The 18,114-nt window shown below is 49.4% G+C and overlaps 1 protein-coding gene across 1 annotated transcript; it reads right to left on the bottom strand.

The window, feature by feature from the left end:
- Positions 1-866: 866 nt before the first annotated feature.
- On the bottom strand, positions 867-8,944 carry PRDM13 (PR/SET domain 13). Its single transcript, XM_002929704.3, has 4 exons — positions 8,801-8,944; positions 7,205-7,336; positions 6,786-6,906; positions 867-2,925 (listed from the first exon to the last, which is right to left on the bottom strand). The coding sequence occupies exons 1-4, from the start codon at positions 8,942-8,944 to the stop codon at positions 1,172-1,174; spliced, it is 2,151 nt and encodes a 716-aa protein (XP_002929750.3). The 3' UTR covers positions 867-1,171.
- Positions 8,945-18,114: the final 9,170 nt, after the last annotated feature.

Here is an 18,114-nt window from a genome sequence, read left to right as displayed (position 1 = left end):
TCGTTAAGCATCTGCCTTCAGCTCAGGGCGTGATCTCGGGCGTTCTAGGATCGAGCCCCACATCAGGCTCCTCCTCTAGGAGCCTGCTTCTTCCTATCCCATTCCCCCTGCTTGTGTTCTCTCTCTCGCTGGCTGTCTCTGTCAAATAAATAAATAAAATCTTAAAAAAAAAAAAAAAGCAATTGCTTTGCCTGCTCTGGGAGCCTCTGAAGTGCACATATTGAAAATGGTATACTTCCCTATTAAAACACTACTTAACATTTACTTTATGAATAATCAAAGTCTTCAAGTGTCCTATGATTCATTTTATTATAGAGCCTCCTCATAAATTGAAACTCTTTCTTTAAAGGACCTACTGAAATCGCTAAGTGAAGAAACTCATTTGTATTTGTATTTTTATTAAAGATTGCACAAACTGGAACCAAGACCAAAAACTGAATCCACTGTACATCATTCATTGTAAAAACATACATCACATTTGTACTCTACCAAATAAGACATTGTCCTTAAAATTATATATTGCATGCTTTTAGATTCATGCTTTAGATATTTTACATTTGTCATTACTCTCTTATAAATAATTGCAACTTGACCAATTTGTACACCTGCTACCACTATATAGTCAATACGGGAAAGCGTAGTCTTTGACACGAGAAGAGATGAAATGGAAACACATGTGTGGATGTCACATCTACCTAGTTGTGACTACTGTTTTGTCTATTTCGTGAAATGCTAATGTGAAACACACACACAAAAACATCGTTTCAAAAGGCACGATTTCCTCCACAGAAAAGAACAATTTAAAAATATATGGCAGTTAAAATCGGCGCCCTCAAGGACGCTGTGAAGTTCACGTTAATGCGATCTTAAACCTTGAGAGTGGACCTCCTGGGCGTTTCGTGGGAGGGCCTATCCGCGGAGTCCAAGGGCCTAGGACGCGCCGGGATCCGCCGCCCTCGGGCTGTGCAGGAGACCAGGTTTCTTTGAGCCATTTCTAAGCCTTTGCTCTGAGTTTAAGCTTCGGACCTGGGACCTCTCACTCTTCCCAATCTGACGCCCGATCAGAATAAAAACGGTTTGATCAACCTGATCCTTCGCATCTCCAGGAGTTTCTCTTCTCCCAAGACAGAACCACCCTCACCCCAAGCCCACCCTTTCCCGAGACGACTCGTTACGAGTCGCGCTCGCCGCCGCCTCCAGCCTCAGGGTCGCTCTGGTCGTCGGTGAAGCAGACGTCCACATCGCTGTCGTTGTCGCTCTTGGGCTCCCCAGGCTCCGGGAGGTAGTCAGCCTCTGCGCCTGGGCCCTCGCCCGCCTTGGCGAGCAGGTTTTGTCCGGGGTGGCGGGACTTGACGTGGCGCTCCAGGTCCCGGCGGCGCACCAGCACCTTGCCGCAGAACTCGCAGCGGTAGGGGGTGTTGCCCTCGGCGTGCAGCCGGATGTGCTTGTTCAGATTGCTGGGGTCGCCGAAAGGCCGCAGGCACACTTTGCACTTGAGCGGCTTGTAGCCCGTGTGCGTCCGCATGTGAATCTTGAGCCCGTACTTGCGCGAGTACAGCTTGCCGCAGTAGAGGCACAAGTGGCCGGTCTTGGGCTTGCCCGCACCGCCACCTCCGCTGCCACCACCCCCAGGGCCACCCGCTGCCACAACGGCTGGTGGCAGCGTCCCCGCGTCCAGGCGGCCGCGGTTTTTCCCGGCCGCCATCTCCGACAGCTGCTGCGTGTGCATGGCGATCTCTCGGTCGATACTAGCCAAGGAACCCAGCTCCGCAGGGCTTAGAGCAGCGGCTGCTGCCGCTGCCGCCGCCGCGGCAGGCCCGCTGAAGTAGGAGATGGACTCTGGATACTTGAGCAGCCCGCCGAAGTGCAGTTTGAGCGGGTAATAAGCGGCGGCGGCCGGTGAGCCGTAGAGCAGCTCCCCGTTGTAGACGGTAAAAGCCGGCATGACGGCAGGCAGGTGGCTGCACTCGCCACCGGGGTAGGCTTTGAGCCCACCCGCGTCGAGGGCCGGTAGCGCGCAGCGCTCGACGGGCAGCCCGGTCGCAGAGGGCAGCTGAGCGAAACGCGCTCCCGGCAGCGCAGCCGCGGCGGGCTGGGCGCGCTCCACATGCTTGAAGGCTGACGCCTCTTCCGGGGGGGCAGGGAGCAGAGGAAAGCCGCGCAGGCCCCCCGGGCAGGGTAGGCCCGGCGGAGGCGGCGGAGGCGGTTCCCCCGCGAGCAAGCACTTTGAGTGGTGATGGTGGTGGTGCGCGTGGTGGTGATGGTGGTGGCCCGTGCTGCCCGCCGCGGGGTTCTCCCCGCTTCCCGGGCGCCCGCCCGCCCGGCCCCCACCCAGCAGCCTGCCTAAGGCCAGGCCGGACCCCGGTTTGCCGCCGCCCTCCTCCCGGTAGGGGTCGCCGTGCGCGGCCGCGGCCGCCCTGGCCAAGCCCGCAGGCTTGAAAGCCGAGCGCACTCCGGGGTAGAAGGCCAGGCTGCCGCCCCCCGCTGGGGAGCCGCCCACGATGCCGAGGAAGTGGCCGTGTCCCCGGGCGGCCCCGCTCATGTCCAGGGCGCGGTCCGGCTGCTCCTTGCCCTTCTTGGACTGCCCCCACTTGGCCGGGGGCGGCGAAGCGGCGGAGGGCGCAGAGGTGGCCTCGCGCTTAATGCTCTCCCGCGCTCCGCAGGCCTGGAGGGGCGGTGGAGCCTGCGGGTGGGACCGCAGAGTGCCAGGCGGGGCAGCTGCGGCAAAGTCAGGCGCCGCGGGTTTCGCAGAGAAGTGAAGGCCATCGGCGGCCGGGGCAGCGCCTTGGCGAGCCGCATGCTCGTGGTGCAGGTAGGCTCGGCCCCCGCCGCTGCTGAGCACGCAGTGAAAACGTAGGTGGGCCTTAAGGCTGTTGGGGTATCTAAACGTCCTCCAGCAGTACCAGCAAATGTAGCGCTCCTCCCCTGGGCGAGAAAGAGTAGGAAAGCGACCCCGTCAGAGGCGAACAAGCAAGAGGGAAAGAAAGCGCACCCAAGGCAAAGCCCAGATTTTGACTAGCTGTATGAGGAGGAACAGGAGTATACTTGGGTCCAGCGAATAAGTGAGTTAGTTCGGTAGCCCCACTGTAGCAAGGACTCCGAGAAGCCCCAAAAAGCCAACTTTGTCACCAGCTCCATCCTCTGGGATTACTCAGAGGCCAAAGGGGTGACCTGTGCCTTTCCAACGAAGACTTCCTCCGGCAAATCTTCGTTGGGAGGGCAGCGCTCAGGCAGACTGGCCGGGGAAGAGACCAGAACAGAGAGCAGCTGTTGCTTTAAATCAAGTGTTGAAGCTGTGCTGTGCCCGGGCCCATCTGTTGGCGTTTGCAGAATAGGTGGCGTATGTCAAGGAGTTTGGATAAACTGAACAAAGACCAATCTAATGGTCGTGAGCGCCTCATTACCAGGCGAGACAATATCTTGTATGTATGGGCCATATGTAATCATTCCTTTTCATAGAACAATGCCTTTTATGTCCACTACCCACCCTTCCCACCCCCTCCTAGGCTTAAACATTTTGCCTGAGGTTTTCCTGGAGCGTGACCAACTGAAGGACCACATAGGGACTATGATCTGCTATTCTTCAAAATTATTTGTATCTTTATTTCCTCTTTAACCCCATTTAATTTGATGAGAGAAAAGAAAAAGCCCTATGTCCTGAGAGTCTAAAAACTGAAGGATGATGTTGCATGATCTTGTCAGTTGTTCCACCTGGAGTAATTAACTCCTAGATAGCTACACGAATCCAGGCTTAATAATAAAGTCCTTGGGAAAAATTGTTTATTTTTTATGAAATAAATGAACATATATAGATATATGGAGATACTCAGCTTTTAATAAGTATACAATTCTCTACCAGGAACTGTATATATGTTTTTGGTGTCAAGTCTTTTTTCGTGTTTAATATTATTAACATTAGTTTTTTTAATTTTGCCAGGGTCTGGGAACACAATCAAGAGACACATGTATGAAACAGATTTTGATTACATGGTGCAAGTTAATTTTCACTTAAAAAGGGCTTGTTACATCTGGACACAGAATAGTGATCTTGCAGTGGGTTTCATTTTTAATGTTAGGATCGATTGATAATACTGAAGGATGTCTGTGAGAAGGAAGTTAGTTGAGCCACAAGAAGTACCCAAATATGTCTTGTCTCATTAAATTTAGTGAAAAAGTTACATTCCCTCCCCCCTTGTGCACAAGCAGCTTAAACTTTTGTACACAAAGAGCTCAAACTTCTAAAACATCACTACAAAAACAACTGAAAGAAATTCCAGATCTTCCTCTCTTCGTGTATTTTACTTTTGGCTTTGCATAAAGCAAGTAGCCCCCCTAGATAAGTAAGATGGAAGTTCAAGTAAGGATCTGTTTATTTCAGCTGAAGCCAAAGTAGAGCAGAAAGCAAAAGCGGAGGGGAAGAGGATTTGCCTCTGAGAACCTACCCTAATTGTTTACGGAAGACTTAGATGAAATCATTTCAATACCTCTGTTACCTTGTATTGAACAGCTTTCAAAATAAACCTTGAAAAAAAAAAAAAGAGAGAGAGTTCCTGGATTCTCTTAGTGGGTATGCTGATTTAATATCTTAAATAACTTCCCGTCTCAGCACCTTCCTCTCATTACCCCTTTTTAAAGAAGTTTTCAGAGGCTGCCCCAGAACGACTCTAGTCAATTGCAAAGCCAAGTACGCTTTATCCCTAAAACAAAGGGTCCATGCTTTCCTTAAGCTTACCATGAAATTTAAACCCACTGGAGTTAGTCAATATTGGGAGAATAGCAGCCATCCCTCCTTATCTCTTTCTGTTTTCAAGAGTGAAGCAAATGTGTTCTCTGTTTCAATATATTCCTTTTTCAGTTTATCCTAACCAACTGACATGTTCTCTGGACTCTGAAATCCAGCCTATGCCAAAAGTATCAAACACACTTCATAACTGACTTCGCCTCTTCTCCTTGGTGTAACCCTGAGGTTGCCAAGATTTCAGGCATATCAAAAGTGGGGAAGTCAGGTTCAAAATAGCCCATACATTCCCAAAAGGAAAATGGTGTCTATTCTGACATCTGTTTATAAGCTCAATTGGCTGAAATGAAAACACAAGGGCCACCACTCAAACAAGTTGCTTTTGTACTATTTGAGAGTGCCTAAGGAGGGGTGTTCTGTGTAGAAATGTCTGGCCCCTAAAGGTCAGCAGCTGTTAGAATTGTCCTGTAGTGGCGGATTTGAGAGTTCTCAGCTACAGGGCTTTTATCATGTTTCTCTTTTGCTGGAAGACGTTGACAAGAGAATTTAATATAGTGTGATACAAGGAACAAACTACTTTAGGATAATGTTTTATGAATACTGTACTCACAAATCTACCCACAAGACAGTGATACTTTGAAGTGAAGTGATTCATGGCTCTGAATAAACTTCATTCTGTCTTATTCATGAAGTGTTTCTTAATGCTCACATTTGTATTAATTTATTTAACCCTCTTTCTAAAGGGATGAGACTTGGGCAGGCAATTCAGGAAAAGAGCATGCTTAAAGATTTCATAGCATTCATTGAGTTGACTTTAAACGTAACTGTGTCATGAGGAGAAATTGCAAACTAAAACAACTGTCAAGGAAAAAAGACAGTCTTGGAGGCTTTGTGAATTAAAAGGGAGGTCTTAAGATCTTAACTATTTTAGCACCTCCCCGCTTTCTTTCACAGAAAGTGTTCTTCAATGTTCTAGGGAAGGTTTGAAAATGTTCTTCTCTTTAGTTACTGCCCCTTAATTTGCATAAATCCACTCTTGGCTTTGGAAGGGATCAAATAAATCTGAGAAGAAACTGGGATACATCCCAGATTCAATTTAAGTAGGGAGGGCGAAATGAATAAATACCATTTAAATGGAAGGGCCTCAGTACCTGCCAACTGACCAGCTGTAAGTACCGTAATGCTTCTAAAATGCTGTAGAAATACATTACTTTCCTTCAAACCAGTGAAGAGAACCCCTCCACCTTCTAAAACCATTCCAGGTTTGAATTATGCTTTTTGGAGCTCATGATGTGATTAATAATATGTTAAGTCTTCTTTATTGATTCTTAATTGAGTAAATTATTGTCTCTGGGTATGTAATAGGAAAAGATGACCCCCATGAAGTTCATAAAGAATAATTTTCGTGGCTCAGTAGGTTAAGCGCCAGGCTCTTCGCTTTGGCTCAGGTCAAGATCTCAGGATCTCGGGGCGCCTGGGTGGCACAGCGGTTAAGCATCTGCCTTCGGCTCAGGGCGTGATCCCGGCGTTCTGGGATCGAGCCCCCACATCGGGCTCTTCTGCTATGAGCCTGCTTCTTCCTCTCCCATTCCCCCTGCTTGTGTTCCCTCTCTCGCTGGCTGTCTCTATCTCTGTCAAATAAATAAATAAAATCTTTAAAAAAAAAAAAAAAGGATCTCAGGATCTTGNCAGGATCTTGAGATGGAGCCCCGTGTGGGGCTCCTCGCTCAGCGGGGAGTCTGGTTGAGATTCTCTCTCTCTCTCCTCTCTGCCCCTCCCCCCACTTTTTCTCTCTCTCAATAAATAAATCTTAAAAAAAAAAAAAAGTTTTTCCCCTGCCATCGCGAAGCAGATTAATTGTCGCTGTTATCCTTTACTGTTGATTTTAAGGAGGTAGTGGTGACGTCACCTCTCTGCCTACACAGACAGGGAGCGTGAATTCAGTTTTACACAGCTCGAGAGAAAGGCCCTGTCGCGTCCAAAGACCGAAGAAGGTCTGGACTCTCACCCACCCGCGCTGGCCCGGAGGCCCTCTCCAACGCGGTACCTTTCTCGTCGTGCGTCGGAGTTGCAATCGTGGGGATGTCGAACCACTGAGCTAAGGAGTTGGAATACCACACGGTCAGCTCCTCCCCTGGCTGGACATCTCGCAGAGCTCGGTAGAAAATCTGGGACACAAGGAACAGGACAGCTTGCTGTCATTTCCTGGGTAATCGGTCTAAAAACAACTAAAAGGAAAGGTTCAAATGCTCGATCCGCTGTGTGACCCTGGAAAATCTATTGGATCTCTCTGAACCTCATTTCCCTCATTCTTCAAATGGGGAAAATAATAGTATCTACTTAACAGGGTTGTTGGGACCTTTAAATGAGACCTCCAGCTAAAGCGCTTTGCTCTTGATATTGGTGGCCACCTCAGAAACCGTTAGGTAGGTAGAATTGGCAGTGGGGGGGGGAAGCCCACAGTACCTGTCCTCCGGGTAAGTCTGCAATAGCTTCGAGAGTCTGTTCCTGGGGGTTCCTGGCTGCCCGGATTAACCCTATCCATTCCAGAGGAGAGCCCCCCGACTCGTCCACCAGCTCCCCTCTCACCATGCGCACCTGCAACACAAGCAGTGGTCGTTCTTCCCCGCGCCACGGCCAGGCCCACAACCCAGAGGGAAAGTTTATCCAACACCCCACCCGACTCAGGAAAATGGTTGTGTTCACTTTGGCCAGACCGCTGTGGGCTGCTGGGAGGAAGGTCATTCCTAGGACCCTTGCTTGAGGGAGGGAGAAGAGGCTGGCTGGTATTAACAGTTCCCCCTCTCGCCGCATCTTGGCAATACCAAAGGCGAGAGCATCCTCCCTGAGCGCCTGGGGGCGTCTGGTACCTAGATGTTCCCCATCCCCACCCCAGTTCTCGCTCCTGCCATTCTGAGAGCAGCCGGAATATCAGGGGAGAGACCTTTCGAAGTCAGCCCCAGAACCCAGTTTCCTCCACCTCCCTCTCATGCCTCCCGAAGCTCGCTGCACAGCACCGAGGTGCGGAGGTGCTGGAGAGCCCCGCGGTGAAAGTGTGTGAACAAAGCTGCCACAGGACCGCCGGCCATTTAAAAGCAGTTAAAGCGCGTTTAAAGAAGAAGGCTCTAGACCGCTGGGTTAAAGGATGATTACGTGAGGAGCCAGATGTGGGTCCCGCTGGCTGGGCGCCTGAGCAGTTTCTTACAAGAAAGCTCTCGGCAGCGACTAGGCAAAGCTAAGGTCCTCCCTCCGCCGCCCACACCGGACTCCTGCCTTCTTCTCGCGGTCCCCGTGGGCCGACCTTTGCCTGCCGGGACGACTCAGGGCGGGCGGGGGCCTTTAAAACCCCCATGAGGTCAGGGGTCTGTCCGCTGTTCCGCGAGTCAGAGCTGGCGGGTTGGCCCCGACGCCTGCCGGTTGCGACCCTGGACTGTCAAAGCCCGGCTGCGGGCGCGCGGACCCCGTGCCCCACGCGGGTGGGCGCTCCTCGCCCTCGAAGCCCTAGTCGGAGCCACCACCTGGCTCTTCACCCTCTCTCCATTTACCCCAAACCCCCAGCAGACATCCGCGGGGTGGGGGAACTGAGAGTTTCCCAAGGATTGGTTTTTTTTCCCCCCGAACACATGAAATTAAATTAAGGTAAATGTAAGACTTAAATTAACGCGTTGAAGGGAAGAAAAGTCTTCAACGCCCTGCGCGTTGTGTAACAGAGAAAAGACGCGTTTGCAGAGAGGCGGGGGCCCGCCACGCCTCTGCGAACGAAACCCCAGAGGTCCAGGGAAACCGCGGGTTCCGAGTGGTCCCGACGCGTAGAGTCCCATGCACCCCACCGGGGGGCTGTCCCCTCTCAGCCACATCCTTTCCCCTCAGCTCGGCCCACGTGCAGCTCTCACTTAATGCGACTTGCGGGGACACCGGAGTCTACCCCCCGCCCCGGCCACCCGGCAGAATTGGCAGGTAACGACTCAATCACCCCCTTCCTCCACTTGCCCTATCTACCCCTGTCAGGGCCAGAGCAAAGGGAGGCGAAAGGCTGGGGGCGGAGGTCGGAATGGCTAATACCTTTTTCTTGGGCCCGGGTTCCCTGCGGTCTGACAGGTACTTGCCCAGCTTGAAGGTTCCGGGCACCGGCCCGAGGCGCAGGCCGGCCGGGATGCAGCAGTCGGCACTCACGCTGGTGGCGGGAGCGCGGGCTGTTCCGTGCATTGCTGCCGCCGCCGCCAGGCAGGCGCTCGGGTGCGCCAGGTCCTCCGAAGGGCGCTAGTGACAGAGCCGGAGCCGAGCGCGAGCCAGGGAGCCGCACCCGGACGCGCGTCCTCCGCCCGCGGAGTGACGCGGGCGGGCATGCACTGCGCCTTTTCAATTGGGGCGGGCGCCTTTTGGCACCGCGAGCGCAAGGGCGCGGAGTTTGGTGAGAGAGTTGCTCTGCGGAGCAGCTGCAGAGTCCCACCCGAGAGGGTCACATGGAGTGGTTCCCTCAGCCCTCTGCATAATCGAGGCCTCTGAATGGCTGGCGCACAATGGTCCAGGCGACCTTCCCATTCCTAAAAATCCAATTTGTCAAGGGCGAAGAAAAGGCGCTGGTGAATCAAAGGTCCGGCGGGACCATTAATCCTCAGCATGGGGTATTGTCCTCGAGACAGTTACGATATTTTAAGTGACAAATCCACTGTATAATTTCTCCATAAATTTTACTTCCTTTTATTGTTCGCCGACAAACCAGTTTTGGGAAATAAGTGACTACTTTAAGTCTACTTGGCTGATTCCTTTGAGCCTTGGCCTACTTCAAAGATTTTTAATTCTCTCCCCTTGGCTTTATTGTAAAGGAGATTAAACAAAGAGATGGGGACTGTTTGGAGGACTTGTTAACTTCTATTGATTTCTGGCGTGTGCCATACAGAAATTAGGCAGGTACTTGATGGGAAAACACCAGAAAATACCTACACTTTTTAAATAACGACCATATTACCATTTCAGGGGATTGGGTCCAGGCCAGTCGTCTATTTAGAACCGCTTTTTCGTTCCTTCTGTCCAGTTTCGCTCCGAAATATGAAGCGTCCGGACTAGTTTTGGTAGACGCGGTCCGTTGTGCACCACTGCTCTCGGGTGCACCCCGGGCCCGCACTTTCTCTGGAATGGGAAGTGGCCTCAGGGCCGCGGCTTTGCCGGCGAACCTGTGCCCTGTACTCAGCAGAGGGTTGAAGAGGGGTGCTGCTGATTGGGTCTTTTTTTTTATCCGGTCTCCCTCACATGCCAACTGACCGACTCAAGCCCTGATTTGCTTTTACGTTTTAAACCGAGAGGAATTCCTTGGAGCTAACTTTAAAAAAGGGAGGGGGACTCTATCAAAATTTACGGAAAAGAGCTTGAGGTGGGCATTGGCAACCCCTACTTTCAGCCCAGTTCATGAACTATGAGAACGCGTGTACTTCGGAGCTGAAACCAGAGTGCCAGAGTGCTCCTCGTTTTCTTTTAAGGAGGACTCCGATTTGTGCGGAGACGTTTATTCGTAAGATAGCTGAGTAATTGAGTTCATCAGGTGTTTGTGACAGTTCTGCCTGCACCTGCCACGCTATGCTCTTCGTGGGCGCCGCTCCCCAAATCCTATGGACCAGGATGAGGGCCCACACGGTATTCAGGGAGACGCCTAACAGACTGTGGGTTTCTGGCCGGTGTTGGAGGCCCAAAGACTGTACTTGGGCGGAGGACTCCCAGCAGCCACTACACCGAATTCTCCCCCGACTCTGCCAGCGGGTGTGGTTGTTAGGTCACTGGCAGGGGTGAATATGATTAACCACAGAGGCCGGACGCAAGGTGGCGACACCTGCAACTCAGAGGTTGGTGCCACCAGGCCCTCAAAGAAGCTCGATGGAGACCTGCTTTCGCCATACTGGTCACTGTCAGGAGACTCGGCGTCATTTAGTCTACGCCCTGTCATTCAAGACTCGGGGAAACGTCAGTGAATGACTTCAGAGCCTCATTCTTCTAATCCGTAAAATGGGAATGATGTAAATTTAGCTTCCATTCCGCGGTTCACTCGGGTTGTTGCGAAGGTCAGTAGCAACGATCTGTGTGTAGAGTGAATGGCGCTCCCAGACTCAAGGTTTGTGTAATGGGGGAATCCAGGTCAGGTCAAGGGTCTCAATCTAATTATCTCCAGTGAAACGGTGCGGTAACGCATGGATGGCGGGTCTCAGTGCTAACTCAAGCCCTGTATAGACACGGCTGCTGAGGTGGAGAAGAGAGACTCTTGGCGGGTCCGGGCGGTCACACGCTTCGGCCCCTCTGATCTGGCAGCCACGCCATGCCCAGGGCCATTTTCTGAGGGAGCTGCCACCGATTTTTCCTCCAAATCCTCCAACCGCCCCTCTTCGGGCCGCGCGAAGGCTGCGAGCGACGCAGAGGAGGGAGCCTTTGATCCGTCGGCCCATGAATGGCAAAAGCCGGGGGAGGGGAGGAGGAGAGGAAGCCGCTCCGAAGAGTCGAGGGCAATAAATTTAAGCCATGAACATGTCCCTCTAACCTCTGGCCTGGCGACTCCGGGATGACACCCAGTTTAAATTACCAGCACTTCGAGCGGGAAGGGGCGAGCGCGGAGCCTGGGTTCGGGGCTCCTCCCCGGCCCTCCTTAATGAGTGAAAAAGCGTGAACGACACGCGAACAATTTTATCAATAGGACCATGTAAAGGCCGACTGTGAGGAAAGTTATTTATTAATATAGCCAATTGTGGCTGGTTCCCAGCCCCTCGAGAAGAAAGGGACTGCGCCAGAGGCATTCACACCAGCTCGCCGAGTTTTATTCTGTCCTGTGGCTCAGAGTTGAAGTTCCCCAAGTGAAATAAATTGTCCACAAAGGAGGAAAGGAACACATTTTCTTTTATTTTTTCTCCCCTAAAAAGCAAGGGTGAAACCAATCTAATGTGCCCAGTGGAGCAAGATGGGCCGTGAAAGGCTGGGTGTTAAAAGTAAAAGCGGGCTGTGCAGCAAATGGGATGGAAAATTAAATGAAATTAAATAGCTTGAACGGCCGTATTGTCCCTTATTAAAAAGACACATTAATTACATGGTCTCAGCCTTATTCAAAGACAATGTTGAGACTCAATCAAAACATTCCACTCGGCTTTTTTATGGACTTAAAATGGGCGTCCAGAGGCCCCGTTAAAGCGAAATCCTCTCTGTACCGAGGTGCGGGGCGAGGCGGGTTTGGGGGCGGCCCTGCTCGCTGCTCACCGCGGAACTGCGCGGGCACAACTCCCGCCCCGTAACAGGTTGCCCCTAATGAGGCATGGATGCTGAGAGCGGCCGCCAGCGGGAGGGGCAGGCTGCAGAGAGCTAGCTCGCCCCACTGCGTGGTTTCCAGACCCGGCTGCGCTAGGGGGGCGGTCCCCGCCCGCGCCGCGAAGCGTCCGCGAGCCCGGCTGGAAACGCTGCCGGCGCCGAGCACGTGTGACCCGGCTGGGCTCCGCCTAGAAATGAGGCCCTACAGGACTTCAGCGCTGAGTTCAGCGGCTCCTGTCCGAACACCCTTCTGCAGAGCTGGGGGTGGCTGGGGCGCAAAGCCCTTGGGCTTCTGGTCCCCGGGGGGCTGAGTTGGCTGCATCCTGAGGCCCTCTGCCTTGAGGACCCGGGTGTTTAGAGAAATCCCCCCCCCCCCCGCAACCCTGGCCGGCTCGCAGAGTCTCGAACCCCAGGATGGAGGAAGCTGCGCGGGGTCAGGGATCAACGGCGAGGACGCGGGGCAGAGAGAGCCCCGGAGACTCCGCGGAGTTGGGGCCTGAGGTGACCGGGGCCGCGGCCCCCGAGGGTGTCTGCCCCGGCCCCGCCGGCGGGTCAGCGCGGACCAGCTGCGCGGCCCCCGAGGCGCGGGTGGGACATTAAGGCCGGGTCTGAATAGGGCGGCGGCGACGGGCTCTGGGAACGCTACCAGATGACACGCAGGCGACGGGGCCATTTTCCCCTTAATTGCGAGGCCAGTGGGTGCGCCGCGGCCGGTAGGCTCCAAACGCACGGCCAGGACGCAGCCCGGACGCCGCTGGTGGGTTTTGTGGTGCCTTTTGTTGTTGTTTTTTAAGTCCTTCATTGGAAGCGGCTCAATAAAAGTATTCAGAGTGCCTCTCAAGTTGCCTTTTAACCGGAGTTCCCCAACTTATTTTTTGGTTCTTTCGGTTGACATGGTGCAAAGAAAAGTCAGCGAGCGTGTTGCTGAGTTGCAATGTCTCGGGGCACCTCCGCATTCAACGCTCCTCCGCCGGCCGCTGCCGAATGAGCCCGCGCTCAATTCGATTTTCCTTGCTGTTGGGCACATTTAGGAGCGCCTCTATTTGTGAAGTTCATTTCTAGGCAAATGTATTCAAGAGCTGATGGGAGTGAATAGGACCGTGTGTCAGCCGCCCCTAATTGGGATTAAAGCACTTAGGAGCATATGCAGAGAGTGACAGAAATTCTCAGGTTGCATTGTGTTCAGACTTCCACCCGCTTGGACACTCCTCCTCCAAGGGAGATTTATAAAGCTTGCAGGGAGAAACTGAGGAAAGAAAAGCGAAACGGAACAGAACCGGGCTAATGGCTCACGATGGGGCCGCGGTTCAGCAAGTGGTGGTGACAGCTTCTGAGAAAAGATGCTGGGGGATAATTGAAGGCGGGCGGGGGAGCGGGTCTGAACTCTTTAATCAGAAAGGCGGAGTGTTAAAAGGCGAAATAAAGATGTTCTTGAGATTCCCAGACGGTTTTTTTTCCTTTCCTTTTCCCCTCTTCCCCTTGAAGAGCTTGGCTTTCTTTCTTTTTATCTCTGCCTCCCATCCCCACCCCCAAAGAAAGTACCATCTCTTGGGGGCAATAACAAGAACAATTTGGTATTTGAATTAGGAAAAGTCAAAAGAAACAGAAGTATGGGGTGGGTTTTTTTTTTTTTTTGTATGTTAAAGAGAATGTCACACTCAAATCAGTCACTGAAAATATTTCCTGATGTGTGGAAGTGTGTGTAAAATATATACACGCTATGTTAAAACACAAGCAGAATGATAAGTGTCCATATAAATTCAGACTGTGTATGTAGATACATTGTCTGTTTAAATGTTCACCCTGAAGTGGCTGCTAGCTTTCCCAGCTGAAGGTGACAAGACCTTCTAGAAGCTAAAAATCAGCTTGGAGCCGAGGCTGAGACAGTTGTCTAAGCAGAGAGCAATGACCACCTCTTTTAGCCCCTGAGAGCAGAGAAGCCAGAAATGACAGATGAACACTGAACAAAAGAATGGTGAGGGACAGAGCAGATATTTCTAAAATTTTCTAGATTTCCTTGTTTGTTTCTTAATTTGTTTTAATCCACTTGGAAACATTGGTTCCCTGGAGGGGTGGGAGGCTCTGGGTGTCTAACCTTGAGGACAGGAGGGAGACTTCTCACTGTATCCCTTTTGGTGTCGTTTTGGATTTGGTACCATAAGAATGTATTTCCAATTAAAAGTTACTTTTGAAATTTAAATTCTTTTAAAAAATATGCATGAGGCAAAGGAAAAAGAGGGAAAAAAGAAAAGAAGGTGATGTGTGGCTCTGAAGAAAGGATAATAGACAGTAGTTTTTAATTTATTTTTTTAAAGATTTTATTTATTTATTTGACAGAGATAGAGACAGCTAGCGAGAGAGGGAACACAAGCAGGGGGAGTGGGAGAGGAAGAAGCAGGCTCATAGCGGAAGAGCCTGACGTGGGGCTCGATCCCAGAACGCCGGGATCACGCCCTGAGCTGAAGGCAGACGCTTAACCGCTGTACCACCCAGGCGCCCCTAGACAGTAGTTTTTATAATAAATCTCTACTCAGAGTTAGACTCCCAAACCTGGTATCTCTAGAGACACCTGTTAATACCACCCAATCCAGGGCCCCGCCCCTCTGCCTTAGACCTGGCGGGAAGATGGGTTCTCCAACTTCAACAAAGAGTATTCTGAAGAGAATATGATCAATTGACAGAGGGACAGTGATGAGCCAAAATCTTTTCTTTCAATTCCTCAAAAGACCTGAAAACCTCCCTTCTCTTTAGCCTGTTCCACCTCATGAAAGAACTTTTAAATCTGTGTTTAGGAGGCACAGAATTTTCCTTTAACCCATGACCCAGTTTTCAACTCTTTAGGAAGTGGTGCATCATGGGAGGAAGCTGTCCTGGCAGGTACTTTTATGGCCCCTAAGACAACCTGTGAGTGAAGGAAGTTCATTATATGGTTATTATGATAACAATAGAAAATAATAAAAATACCCAGCTATGTCACAACTAAAACCAAATTCAGGTTCATAACCAGCATCTCTGAATAACAATTAGTTAAGTTCACTAGTAGTATCCTGTGTATTCACCTGATGTCACCACTAATTATGTATGTGCCTGAGTTAAAATGTAATGCCATCACTTGTGTTATTCATTTTTATGTCATTCATGTCCATGACCAAATGATGACACATTTTAGTTTTCTGAAAGTATGTTTGGATTTTATATATCCTTAATTAATAGTAGGGGGTTCACATTCAGATAGCTTTTCAAATACGACATGACCACAACATAAAATCAGATTACAAAAAATGAATTTTTAGGCACATACACACTATTTTTCTTTGCTAAACAACTTTATTGAAATATTAGTCATGTACAATTTACTCATTTAAGATGTACAGGGGTGCCTGGGTGGCTCAGTTGGTTAAATGTCAACTCTTGATCTCAGCTACTTTAAAAGGATGGAGAGATAGATAGATATAGATATAGATACATAGATAGATATAAGTAAAATATACAATTCAATTTCTTTTTTTTTTTAAAGATTTTATTTATTTATTTGACAGAGATAGAGACAGCCAGCGAGAGAANTAGATACATAGATAGATATAAGTAAAATATACAATTCAATTTCTTTTTTTTTTTAAAGATTTTATTTATTTATTTGACAGAGATAGAGACAGCCAGCGAGAGAGGGAACACAAGCATGGGGAGTGGGAGAGGAAGAAGCAGGCTCACAGCAGAGGAGCCTGACGTGGGGCTCGATCCCATAACGCCGGGATCACGCCCTGAGCCGAAGGCAGACGCTTAACCGCTGTGCCACCCAGGCGCCCCAACAATTCAATTTCTTTAAGTATATTCACAGGGTTGTACAACCATCACCATGATCTAATCTTAGAACATTTTCATCCCTCTCCCCAAAAGAAAGCCCACACCCACTAGATATCATTCCCCATTTGTTCCCAAACTTCCCAGTTTTAGGCATCCACCAATGTATTTTCTGTCTGCAAAGATGTGCTTTTGGGGTGGGGGACAGAAGGAGAGGGTGAGAGAGAATCAAACAGGCGACACAGCCAGTATGGAGCTGGCACAGGGCTCAATCTCACAACCCTGAGACCATGACCTGAGCCTAAATCAGGAGGCAGATGCTTAACCAACTAAGCCACCCAGGTACTCCAAGATTTGCTTATTTTGCACTTTTCATATAAATGGAATTACACAATATGTGGTCTTTTGTGACTGGATTCTTAGCATAATTTTCCAAGGTTCATGCACGTATCAGTATGTTGTTCCTTTTCATGGATGAATAATATTCCATTGTATAGCTATATCATATTTTACTTATCCATTCATCAGTTGATAGGCCTTTGGATCGTTTCTACTTCTTTGCTATTATGGATAATGCTGACATGAATATTTGCATATAAATTTTTGTATGTATATGTCTTAGTTCTTTTGGATATATATCCATGAGTGAAATTGCTTGGTCACATCATAACTCTATGTTTAATTTTTTAAATAATTATCAAACTGTTTCCAGTTTTACAGTCCCACTAGCAGTGCATGGGTGTTTTAGTTTCTCCATATCTTCTAACATGTTTTATTACCTGTCTTTTTAAATTATACCAGCTTGGGGGTGCCTGGGTAGCAAAGTCGTTAAAGCGACTGCCTTCAGCTCAGGGCGTGATCCCGGGGTTCTGGGATCAAGTCCCACATCGGGCTCCTCGGCTGGGAGCCTGCTTCTTCCTCTCCCTCTCCCCTGCTTGTGTTCCCTCTCTCACTGGCTGTCTCTCTGTCACATAAATAAATAAAATAAATAAATAAATAAATAAATAAATAATACCAGCTTGGTAGGGGTGAAGTGGTTCCTCACTGTAGTTTTGATCTGCTTTTCCCTACTGACTGACTGGCGCTCAAGCATCCTTTTATGTGCTTCTTGCCATTTGTATATCTCCTATAGAGAAATGTGTATTCAAATTCCTTGCCCATTTTTTAATTGGGTGATTTGTCTTCTATTATTGAGAACCATACAATTTTTTAAGTCATTTTTTAAATGAGCAACACAAAACAGATTGTTAGGTTTAACCATTAATGACACTAACAAGTAGATTTTATTTTTTTAAAAAAGATTTTATTTATTTGAGAGAGAGTGACAAATATAGCTGGAGAGCACAAGCAGGGAGCCCAAAGCGGGGTTCGATCCCAGGACCCTGGGATCATGACCTGAGCTGGAGGCAGACGCTTCACCAACTGTGCCACCCAGGCGCCCCAACTAACAAGTAGATTTTATATTTATCTTTTACCAATAAGGAAAGTTCAGAAAGGTTAAGAAGCTTGCTTAGGGTCACTTGGTAAATAATAGTTATGAATTCTTCTCACATCCTTCTGAGTTCAAAGCGCAAGCCATTTTCACTTGACCACACTGCATTCAGAATGTTTAACTGAATTCATACATCTGCTGTCCTCTATGAGGATCATTAAGTTATCATGGAATGTCCCAGTGGTTGAGAGAGGCGGGCCCTGGAGTCAGATTGCCTGGATTCAAATCCTGCCTCTGAGACTTATTAGCCATATGACCTTGAACAGATGTAACCTTTCTATTCTTCAATATCTTCATCTGTAAAAATGAATAATAAGAAGACCTACTTCGGGGTGCCTGGGTGGCTTAGTCGGTTAAGTGTGGGACTCTTGGATTTTGGCTCAGGTCATGATCTCAGGGTTGTGAGATTGAGCCCCACATCCAGCTGCATGCTGGATGAGGAGCCTGCTTGAGATTCTCTCTCCTCCTCTCCCTCTCCCCCTCTCTCCCACTGATTTCTCTCTTTCCCTCTAAAAAAAAAAAAAAGACCTACATCACAGAGTTGTTGAGAAAATTATGAGATGTTGATACAAAGTGCTTGACATAGCACTCAGGACATGGGATATACTCACAAAGTTCTCTGTAATAATGTTAGTGATTTATATTTTTATGATAATACTTATGCTTACCACTTTCTGAGCCCTATAAGGTACTGTACTCATTGGGTGGAAATTGTACATAATAAATCAAATGCAGCAGGACTTCTTGACACCAGAAGGCACCTAGTAGACAGTCACGTAAGATACAGGTGTGTGTACCTCAGGGC

The sequence above is a fragment of the Ailuropoda melanoleuca genome, chromosome 10 (genome assembly GCF_002007445.2).
Source record: "Ailuropoda melanoleuca isolate Jingjing chromosome 10, ASM200744v2, whole genome shotgun sequence".
Lineage (NCBI taxonomy): Eukaryota > Metazoa > Chordata > Mammalia > Carnivora > Ursidae > Ailuropoda > Ailuropoda melanoleuca.
Note: the sequence above shows the minus strand (reverse complement) of the source record. Positions and strands in the feature narration are given on the sequence as shown.